Raw genomic sequence first — 11805 nt, forward strand, 5'->3', positions numbered from 1 at the left:
TATAAAATCGTTTATAATTTATTAATGATATTATTAAATTAAATTAATTATTTTAAAATAAAATAGATTTAGTTTTAAATCTTTATCGATCTTTTTTAAACGAATAAAATTTAAATAAAAATAAAATAATTCGTAACATTCAATAGCAATTATTGAGCGCTTATTGAATTATCATAAACTTCGTGAAAGTAAAAGAAATTTTATTTTAAAACGTTTATTATTATATTAATTTATCTTATAAATAATTGTTTTAAGTGTAGATTTATATTAATTTACTTAAATGTTCAGTTAAACTTTACTGATGTGAATTCATTATATTTAAATGTCATATTTTTGATGTAATTGTTAAGTTCAAAAACTCTTATTAATGTTAAATATTTCGTGAATTCTTCTCTCGTCATAAATTATTGTTATTCTAGAAGTTAAGCGGTCAAAAATTATATAAAACTTTCTTTTTTTAACGTTCCATCTGTCTTTTCCATGAGAAGAAAGCATCTGTAAATTCATTCAATCTTTATGAAAATTTATCCAAAAAATACTAAAAATTGTTTTTACATTAATAATACTCTTGTTTAATTCATATAATTAGTAGAAATGCCTGTTGAAATCTTAATTTTCTATTCAGCTATTAACACGAAAATATCATTAACAGTAAAGTATTTTCTTTCTTTTATGTTATAAAAAAATGGCAAATTGATGTAAACAATTTCTTACAAATAATGCAGTAAAGCAACAAAAATAATTTAATTTATATATGTGTGTATATATATAGCATAATACTAGACTAAATAAAAGTAAAATACAGACAAACGAAGTATTTAAACAGTCATTAAAAGATAGAAGTTCTAATATGTTGTGCTCCTTGGAGAAATCCCGCATCACTTCCTTTAGGGAAAACTAGGAGACGAGAAAATTAGTAATTTGCTGCAAAACACGACAGTATAAATTCGTTTTAATAAAGTTTAAATCGTAAAAAATAAATTAAATAAAAGCAATTATTTTATTCCTTAATAACTATTTTACAAACACATTTAACTACTTCCTTCTTGAACGTGTATTGTTTTTTAAAGAAATTAAATTAAAGAAAAAAATATTGTGCACATGGAAGAGAAATATTATTATTATTATTATTATTATTATTTTGAACCACTAAAAAATTGTATAACTAAATGTTTAGATAGAAGAACATCACAGCTGTTGTTTAATTCTTAAAATATCATCACGATGTAACGTATTGTCTACAATGGGGTAATGGACTAGACCAGTGACCTGTAGGAGAACATCGCAATCTTTGTGATCCCAAAAGACGTAGTCCGGCATTACAGACCACTACGATCACTTCACCAATGTCGTAATGAAACTTAGTTGGTACTATATGTCCATTTGCTGGCTCTCCTGGAAACTCGCACGCTGGTTTACCTATACAAAGATATCCGGATGGAAAATTTTATTAATATTTAAACAATATTATATCTAAGAGAATGTTGTTAAATATTATATTATTACAAAGTTTCCGTCATATAAATAATATTTGTTTACTCAATTTTATGTGTAATTAAATTCAGGATCTAAATTGTATATCCGTCACCAAGAAAGGGGAGTGTGAATTTCGTGTTGTCAACTAAATTGTGCAGAGAACGAATTAAACATTAAAATCGCATTATATAGTGCTTTATATGTTTATGTTAATATAATAATTAAGTGGGTAATTACATTAGTACTTATTATTTATTAATTTTGGAAAAAAGTCCTAATTTCCTACCTATTATTCATTCGTACAAGAATTATTTGACATTATTCTAAAATATTCTGAATTTGTGTGTAAGATGTAAAAAGACTTAGGTTTTTGAAAGTAAATTTCAACAGCATTATATATTTTAAGTCTAAATGCTAAAAAAGATTCCATTCTTTACAGAAAAGAAGAAAAACAAGCAAAAAGAAGAAGAAAGAAGGAGAGAGAAAAGACGAATTGCTGTGAACGAAAACTATCCAATCGACATTTGAGTGTTTTTATTGCTGATAGTAAACAAGAAAACAGAAAAATGTTTTGCTATACTCCACATGTTTACGTGACTGAGGCCTTTCCATCATAGAAATGTGATAAAGTGATAAGAGTCTTTCAAAAATAATATTCTACTATATAACTCTAGATGATATTCTGTTATCTATAACTATCACATTGTATATATCATACTGATACCACTATAATTTGAAACATTAACACGATTTTACATTCTCCATCATTATACTAATTAATGGTTTTCTCTTGCGGGTTAGATTACTAACGATGCTCTCTGTATTAATCTAATTATTCATTACTTATCTCGATCTGTGCAAAGCTTAAATTATTAATCTCTTCAGGAAATCGAGTATGATAAACTCCGAGTGTATTTTGATAACAGTTGGAAAAGTGGCCCGATTAAACCCTTTCCCTGGTCGTGGCAAAAGTTTCCATATATTATCATTAATTAATAAAGTTTGCTAATGATTTAGAAATCCGTTCGGAGATCGTCATCTTCAATATGGTTAGGTGATTGGCCATACTCGCTTTTACTATGCAAATATGATTTGTATGGCTTTAAAAACTTGTTTAAACTTTATTACTTTGTTAGTTTAAATTCAAATCTACGTCTGGCAGATTTTTTTACATAATAAAAGCATCTGGAGCCCGTTCTTATGACGAGGAGAAGGTGTGTTTTATCCCCTTTGCCTTCTCACTTATGTAAAATTTTAGAGCTGATTATGGCATATATGCATGCAGACTTCATCTGGTTATGTTTGACTTCAGACAAAACGACTTTCTCTCCCATCTTTTCTCTTTCCCCTTTCCTCGCGTGTATAAAGAAGTTAAAACTACAATATTTACATATTGGGGATTGCTGCGTCCACTCTCCGTGATCGTCGCAAACTGATATAGACTCTCCCACAATAACGTATCCGGCATTGCAGGTATATTGTATGAAATCTCCGGTAAGATAACGCCCATTATCTAGAACACGTCCATTAGCGGGAGGAAGAGGAGGGTTGCATTGTATGGCTAAAATCGTTTAAATATCATTAAACAAATTACAAATTACTGTAGAATTTAATTATTTTAAGTCTCTCACCCTCGCAATCGGGGTAGATGTCCGACCAGCTCTGGTTTTTCAAGCAAGTTATGGAAGGAGATCCTAAAAGACGATATCCCGTTGGGCACGAGAAGTACACCTTAGAGCCATAAGTTCGGTTTGGGGAATTAATTTTTAGATGCTGATCTTCCGGTTCGATTGGAGGACATTGGATAACTGAAGATATAAAAGACTATTTTAAGAGGACGAACTTCTTGTATTGCTCTCCCGCATCACTTACCTTCGCAATGAGGAAGATCGGCCGACCATTGACCCGATGCTGTACATGTTATCATATCGGGTCCTATCAGGTTGTAACCTTCCATACAAGAAAATTTAGCTTGACTGTGCATCTTATTACCTTCTACGGACATGACTCTGTTCCTGTCCACCATTTCAAAAGGAGGACATTGAACACCTGCAAGACGAAAGTGAAATCTTAGTAGCAAATATACAAAAGCGATGCACGAATATAATTAAAATTCTATTGCAGATTTCGTAATTTACACGTCTTATCTACATTAAATTAAATCGCAGTTGGCAGTCACCATCTGGCGTTTGCGGAGGGAAACTTACAAGAGAAATAAGGTTAGTAGACATGGAAGAATAGAAAAAAAAATTTAATAAAATTTACATACCGGAAATTTAGATAAAAATAACAAAAACCTAAGACAGTTTTATTACTTTTTTGAATTTTTTCACGTCTTAGAAGTGTTAAATATTTTTCTAAACTTCATAGGAGCTTATTAATTTTAATAACAGAGAAGAGAGGAAGTGATTTCGTTTGTTAAACCGAAGATAGAAGAACTTTTTACAGATCAGTAAACGTAGATAAAGCTCTTGTTTTCTCTGTAGTCGTGCGAAACTCAATAGAAATCACCTAATATATATCCCAATTTGCAATCGATCGTTAAGATATCTGCCACTTTCAATCAATTACACTTCAATAAACTGATGCAGGCTGATATGGGACGGATCCTCCTACTTTATCCAAAAAAAAACATTAAAAGGGAGAAATCTAATCTCCCATTACACGCACGATCCTATGACGCATCAGTAAAGAAAATCCCCAAAATATTGAGTGAGTCATAGGCAATTCGTCTGACCTTCTAAACGGCAGTTGGGCAAGATATAAAAAAAGGAGATTCGAGTAAAGTTTTCCACAATTTACATAAATAATATCTTACTTTTAACTGCTATTTTTACTTCGTTATTTAGACCTCTGGGTGTGGTGCAAGTGTAGACTCCAGTGTCGTGTTCCATTGCGTAATATATCGACAAACGATACTTCCAGCTTCTCTCTTCAACGTTAATTCCCCATCCGCAAGGATACTGTCTATAAAAGAGATTAAAACTTATGACAAACAAAAATAAATTCTAAGCAATCATCAAAGCATTGAAGTTGTCCCATCCGGAGAAATCTGAAGGAGAAGAACCATTAGTCAGTCTTTAATAGGAGGCATGATGAAGGAGGAGGTTCTGACCTATTGATCAACAGCAATCTCCAAAGTAATCACTTCATCCACAAGAGTAACTCGAATCTTGTTCCTTCTCAGTTTTCCATTAAGCTAACCGATTCGAAAATACACCGACTATACAACCACAGAAAAAAATATAAGAAAAGAAAAAACTTATAGAAACTGTCAAATTCGTGCTTTTTTTAAGCAATTTCACTTAAGTTTAAATTTAAAAACATCGTCTAGTATAATAAATTGAATAATTTAAAACGAATTTTCTCTATATTTAAGGGAAAAAATCTGTTTTCTTCTTAAGTTCTCTTCGACGATTCTATAGTTTTTTTTGGATAGAAAGCGATTGATTTTTTGACATTTTTACAATTTTAAACACCTTATCTCACCTTTTAGTCGGTGTCCAAGTCCATTCGGGATTTCCGTATTGTCTCTGGAAGAGGCAATCGAAGTGAACGATGCTTCCAGGTAATATGACCACCACTCCAGATTCTGTGATTCCAGCATCTCCGGATACTACGTTATATACTATTGTCGGGGGTGCTTGTACTGTAAATAAAGTACGTAGATTAAAAAATCGATATATTACATTTAAAAGACCAAAATTTAATATATTAAAAGCACAAAAAATAATAACAAAAAAAATATATTCGCCAAGTGAATACAAATGGGATTTTACAGATTCACAGATTTTTCTTTCTCTTTTTTATTCTATTTGTTATTATGAAAATGTAGAAATTCGATATTTTATTCGAATATTTTTTATATATATTTTATATTAAAAAAGTGTTTAAAAGTTGATCGAATAGATTTCTATACATTTTTTTAAAGTAATAAATGAGATAAATTAGTAATTTTAAGTGCGAAATCAACATTTAAATTCGTTTTTCTCTCAACAAATACAAATATTTGTACTTTAAATTGTTTTTTAAAGGTTAGAAAATGTATTTTCCTGTTATGTATTCCCTCCAAAAAGTAAAATTTGTGCTTCTCTAGAAAGAAATTCGGCGACTTTATCTTTAGTAGAAAGAAAGAAACAAGCAAAATTCGAGTGGAGCAAAGGATATTACGATCTGTGGCCAACTGTAAAGTGTTTACAAAGGTGTATCGAATACTTTAGCTTTTTTCTTATAAAAGAAACAAAAACCTTGCGCCTTGGGAAACAAGATATGAGTGTCGATGCACTAAAACGCAATCAACTCGGACTTGTCATGTGTCAGCTTGAAGAAGGCGATCTTAGCCTGGCACGTAACAAAAGCAAGAATCGCCTTCTGCATTAAACGTGACTTGTTGTGACAAAACTGAAAGAGAAAGGGGCCGACATGGATGACTAGAATAACGATACTATATTCTTCTTCTGTCCACTCTGGCAACGAATTTTGTACTATCCATTAGAAGCTAAACATTATTCGACTGGATCAATTGCCCTCCGGTAAATACCGACTCGATTGTAAACACCAAAGAATCGAAAAACTTACATCTTTCTAGGCGCACATCCAGCAAAATTAAATGCTTTCAACTCTTCTAACGTTTAATATAAAGTGTAAAATAACTTAAAGTAATTATTTAACTGTTTAGTTTACGTCTAAATTTACTTTTTAGTACAAGAAAACGGCTTTAATTTCTATTTAGTAACGTATAAAAATGATTAATATTTACTAAATATATATATATATCTTTTTTAAAGTAATTTTATTCTTTATTATTGTTATTTAATTTTTAATCATATTTTAAATTTATTTAATTTAAAATATATGCTTTCCATTTCAAATTAGTAATGTCTTGCCCCTGTACATCATACTTTTCCTCTTAGCAATCGAGTCGTGCCGGTGATCTATCTAACTTCTTTTTCGAGATTAAGGGAAGACAGTGGAAATTGATAGGTCTACAATTTTGTAAAATTGCATTCCAATAAATTAATATACACAAAAGCAATCCAATTAAATCTCCTTAAAAAATAAACTTAACTTCTGATTGAATACATTTTTTTCTCATTTTCGAATCAGAAAATAAAGATTATTATGTATTGACTGGAGGATTTAAAAAAAAAATATTTATTTTTAAATAGAAAAACGTAAAGATCTTTAAATAGAGAGAAACGTAGAGTAGATTTTTTTCCTTCTTTTTCCTTTCGAAAACATTAAATTCCGACATATGTTTAGGATGTTTGACTGTATCGAAGATAATAGAAGCATGGATAAATCGACTTGTAATCAAAAATAGAAAACTGGAAACGATAGAAGCTGGCTTAAAACAAAAAAGAAAACTTTAAAAAAATCGAATGTTTTGTAAGAAAATAAAGAAACACACATATATATATATAAATTCTGTAGAATGTTTCTAAATACAGTTATCATTGTGGACAAATTACAGTAACTATAGATTTCATAAGTCTCTTTTTTAAATTGCCAGACTGGTGATATTGGAAAGGGATGTAATGTCTAACATTAAACAGAAGAAAGATGCTGGTTTGTCTATCAGTAAAGCTAGAAACTTTGATGTTAAATAGTAAACATCATTGAAAAATTTAAGTAGTTTACTTGAAAAATTTCTCTGAATGGTCGTCGACACGCAATGGGGCATAGCGGCACTCCATAAGCCATTTCGACAAGTTATCGAGGAATTACCAACAAATTTGTACATTCCTACTTCCACACAACGTAACTCGAGTGTACTGCCGTGAGGCAATGCTATATCTCGATCGTTGGAGGCTAATGTCTTGCGTTGGTAGGATATGACGACTTCTGGATCGCTGGGCTTCAAAATACATTGCTTCAGCATGGGTTGGAACCTTCCTCCCTCTGAAATAACACAATTAAAATGTTTAACTTTATTAATCATCTTTTAATGTGTTAAAAATTAATAAATACCATTAAAAATTGACGATCTTTATCTAATTATACATTCGTGATGGAAATCAATTAAATCCTATGTGTAAAGATTGAGTTTTATATAGTTTACTTAACTGGATGTTTATCAATATTTATTCGAATATAATTTACATAATTTAACTCGATATATGTTTCATTTATAATTAATTATACTAATATTAACGTGTAGTTTATATACGTTATCATATAGAGCTTTATATGATGATTTATTAATAACGCGTGTGTGATATGACGATTACACTATAGCGAATAATACATTTTATAAGCAATTTTTATAATGAAACAAATTTTCCAAGGAATTTTTATTTATTTAAAGATTCTAATAATGGAAATGGATTCTTGCAGCAACCAACCTAAAAAAGGCCAAAAGAAGGAGAAAGCGTATCCCAAACTGGTTGGTTTCGGTAGATACTTCCTTTCTTCAATGTAAAGAAAAAACTTTCAATGAAATTTTTTCTTCATTTGATTTCATTCAGAAAGTATTCCTACTACTCAATTTCTCCTATTTCATTTTACATCCTATGTCAAGAAACCCGTTTGACATCTCCGTAATATATCATTTTTATCAATTTAACTAATTAATTTGATAAAAGATAAATTGCGGAAATCTTTAAAAAAGCAATTAAATAAATAAATAATCGCAAATTAAAGAAGTTTTAATTAATAGATAATTTGTTTATATAAACAGAAGTAAGGATAATTCGACTTAATTTCATTACGATTTTTATAAACCCACCTTCGTCGATAGTGCAAAGTGGGCCAACCCAGACTCCGTTCAAACATTTTATTTTGCAAATCCTTTTCTGCTCCAACGGGCCAATAACGCCGAGAAATTGAACTTCTTGAACACTAGCAAAATCAGTTCCTCCGTTTCCGGGTATAACAGATCCGTTAATTAAAACTTCAGGAGGAGAACAACCTCCTCTGTTAATTGTATCTCTTCCTGTTAACGGATAAATATAAGAAATTATCTAACGCTAAACATTTTTAAACGATAAATAATGATATAAAATTTATATATATTTATATGCATATATTTTTTTTATAAATTATTTCCTAAATTATTGGAAAGAGATAAATCATTAAATTTCCATTCTTTCTCGAATATAGATGAATTAGTAAACGTCTCTTTTAAGAAGAAAATAAAAAAAATATATTCTACATCATTACCGAAAAACAATTATCATGGACTTGATAGACTTGTCTTTTTTACTTTTTAATCACGATACAAAAGAAAAAACAATTAGGTATAAAAGTTATAAATAAAAAAAGAATATATTGATATAAAATACTGGAAGAGCAATAGAGTTTTCCAGTGATTGACTTATAAGCTGCATTTCCCAACGACGATATTAATTTGACGAAAGGTCAGTGAATGCTTCTCTTATGCAACGTTCCTAAACTTCATCCAAGCGAACAATGAATAGTTCATGTTGGAATTCTATCAATTCTACAGAAATTGAGTGTTTCCCTCTTCAAAAATACAGAAAATTGCTTTATAATCTTGCCAATATAACTTATACTAAAGTAAAAAAATCAAATAAAATAAGAAAAGACGTTATTTTCAACATCGAATATTTTTTTACATTAATTATACGATTTCAAATTTTTCCTGTAAAGTTTGCTTCTCCTCAAAGTTAGCGATTTATGCAAGGAAGTGCTCTTTACAGGGAAAGTTCCTTTTTCAATTTAAGCTTTTAAAGAATTTTAAGATCTAAAATAAAAAGGTAAGGGGAGGAAATGTATTTATCAAATTGAACCGAAATATTAATAAAGCTTTTAAATTAATAGTTTTGACTTTATTTGTTAGAAAAAGAAGGCAACTTCGATCAAAAATAAGCTAACTTCTGCAGTTATCTAAATGGTCAGTTTTTGACAAAAATGAGTCTTTGCGAAGGTCCACCGAAAACCATAAAATCCCAGATCTTTCCTCTTGTCCTTGTGTTCCTGTCGTCGGTTTATTGCAAGTACCTGTACGAGATTTACTTGAAACAAGCAATCGTATAGAAACGGGTCGATGATAGAAAATCAGTTCTTAGAAATACAAAAATAAAAAAAGACACTTTTCAATTGTATTCTCGAAAAAAGAAAAAATCATTAAAACTTTTACCCATCAAAAAATATTTAAAACTAATTTAAAAAATTAATCATTTTGTTTAAAAATTTCGATGTTAATTGGAAAAAAATTTTCGACTGGATAAAATTCTACTTTTAATCCTTTTAATAAAATAATTAAATAAATAAAGTACAAACAACAGTATTAAACTTCTTAATTACACGTATAAAAGTATTATAATTCAGCAGAATTTAACGTGGAAAATGGAATAAAGAGAAAGATAAATTTGTAATTTACGAGGAAAGTTTAGAGGAAGGACGGTTCCTATCCGGTCCAAATTGGTGTTTATCACTTATATTAATAGCTAAGCCTAACAGGGGTGATGAAGATTTACGTCATAGCAAAATCGATTCTTACTTGTTGGAAGGTGATTCACGGCGAAGGCAGATGCAACGATAACAATCCAGTACATCCATCCATGGCTTAAGGACTCCAACATCGTCAGTCCGTTGCAAGAGACTCCACTTGAACCGTACCTGTCCGACAACATACTGTCTGTATAAGCGCCCCCTGACGTTGATTTTCCTTTACTGATTCAAGTTTCGGTAGAGGAAAATAACGATCGAACAGGCTCAGGTATACGTCTGTGCCACCACAATGATTTATTCATTTTTAAGAATTCAAACGGGAGAATAAAAGTTGCCGAAGAGAAAATGACCAAGGCGAATTGTATTTATTAAAATTTAAAAAAAGGCTATACCAGTTCTCTTTGGAAAAATCTACGTGCGGAATTACATTGAAAGAGACGAGTTTCTAATGAGTTACATTGAAAAATTGAAGATTTTTCCCACTTTTTCTCTATAAAATATAAAAGAACGGCCAGAAAAGTCGAGATGGATCTATAAGTCAAAAAAGAAAAAATACATAGGATACTGGAAATCAAAGAAAATTATCTAATAAATCATAAAAAATAACACACATCCCCGAAAGGAAAAGCATTAAAGTAATGTTAAACTTTAAAGTTATAGAACTTAAAAATTAAAATTAATAGAGACGAAATTAAACGTTTTCTTATAGAAAATCACATCGTATTTTATAAATATTTAATCAAAAAATTAACAGCTGAAAAATTAATTACAATAAAAATAAGTTTAAATACGTATAAATATTATAAGAATTAATGAGTCGATTTATTGCGCTTAGAAATAAAATAATTTATAAAATATATTTTTAGATAGACACAAGATATTTTATGTTTTAATTTAAAATTTTTAAAGTAGAAAATTATTATTGAATAATAAAAATTTTGGATCAAAATAGATAAAATACGAGCGATAAGAATAAAAAAGAAACAAAGATAGTGATTAAGAATATAAAAAAAAATAAAAATTGAAGAAAGCAGACGAAGATAGACTGAAAAATAAGATTTTTCGAATAGAATATTAAATATTAACAATTCAAATCAAGAATTGTTGGGTAAAAAGATAAATACTCCAGCAGTTATAACAGAACATTCAATCAAATCCTAAGAGCTATAACAAAACATTCGAAAGTAAATTTGCCAGCCAATGATGTTTGCTCTACAGAAATAATGATTTTTAAACTTAAAATTCCCGACTTAAAGTAAATAATTAGCTATCGAAAGAAATAAAAAGTAATAATAACGAGCAAATATTTATTGTGACATGGTCGCAATGCTGAAATTTTCTATTATACTTTTAATTAATTTAATTTAAAATATACGCTCTCTACTTTAAATCGGTAGTATTTTGCCCCTGTACATCATACTTTTCTTGTTAGCAATAAAGTCATACCCGTCATCTCCATACAGAGGATAATTTTGAATTGGAGTAACGTGACTTCCGATGCAAACCGGAAGTTCGTATATAGTTAATTAAGGCCTCTTACCCTATCTAACTCCGTTCTCGAGATTAAGGAAAGACATCCAGCCAGACAGACAGACGACAGAGGTCTACAATCTTTTCAAATTGCAGCCCAATAATATTAATCGGAAAATTCAAAAGGTAAACTCGAGCAACAGCAGGGAGGAAAAGATAACGTGGCTTTAAAATTAACAAAAGAGAAAATAGGATTTAAAAATAAAGACTTTTTTTTAAGAAACTAAAAGAAAAACTTCAAAGAATTTTAAACTTAAAATTAAAAAACGAAAATAAACATATTTTAAAGTACAAAAAATTAAAATCTTTAACGTACATAAAAATATTCGAACGGCTCTTTTAAAATATTTTAAAAAAATTAATTAATTAAAGAATAGAATTAAA

At 29.5% G+C, this 11805-nt stretch overlaps 1 protein-coding gene across 2 annotated transcripts; it reads right to left on the reverse strand.

The window, feature by feature from the left end:
* Positions 1 to 1021: 1021 nt before the first annotated feature.
* Positions 1022 to 10053, reverse strand: LOC111629150 (locomotion-related protein Hikaru genki-like). 2 transcript variants are annotated; one of them, XM_023373016.1, is made up of 9 exons: positions 9941 to 10053; positions 8204 to 8410; positions 7117 to 7377; positions 4966 to 5125; positions 4295 to 4443; positions 3349 to 3525; positions 3108 to 3284; positions 2867 to 3037; positions 1023 to 1419 (listed from the first exon to the last, which is right to left on the reverse strand). In XM_023373016.1, the coding sequence occupies exons 1-9, from the start codon at positions 10020 to 10022 to the stop codon at positions 1220 to 1222; spliced, it is 1584 nt and encodes a 527-aa protein (XP_023228784.1). In that variant the 5' UTR covers positions 10023 to 10053; the 3' UTR covers positions 1023 to 1219. The 2 variants fall into 2 exon arrangements, with proteins under 2 accessions (XP_023228787.1, XP_023228784.1); XM_023373019.1 differs by lacking the exon at positions 8204 to 8410 and having other exon boundaries at positions 1022 to 1419; positions 9941 to 10048.
* Between the last annotated feature and the right edge of the window lie 1752 nt (positions 10054 to 11805).

The sequence above is a fragment of the Centruroides sculpturatus genome, unplaced genomic scaffold (assembly GCF_000671375.1).
Source record: "Centruroides sculpturatus isolate CEXI.00-Female unplaced genomic scaffold, Cexi_2.0 scaffold555, whole genome shotgun sequence".
Classification (NCBI taxonomy): Eukaryota; Metazoa; Arthropoda; class Arachnida; order Scorpiones; family Buthidae; genus Centruroides; species Centruroides sculpturatus.

Excerpts from the sequence above, each read along its gene's own strand:
- LOC111629150 (XM_023373016.1), bottom strand. The coding sequence starts at position 10,022 with ATGTTGGAGTCCTTAAGCCATGGATGGATGTACTGGATTGTTATCGTT. Across the intron at positions 3,526-4,294 it reads AGTAAAAATAGCAGTTAAAA|GTGTTCAATGTCCTCCTTTT; the intron begins GTAAGATATTAT and ends TTCGTCTTGCAG. Across the intron at positions 3,038-3,107 it reads CATCTACCCCGATTGCGAGG|CCATACAATGCAACCCTCCT; the intron begins GTGAGAGACTTA and ends AAACGATTTTAG.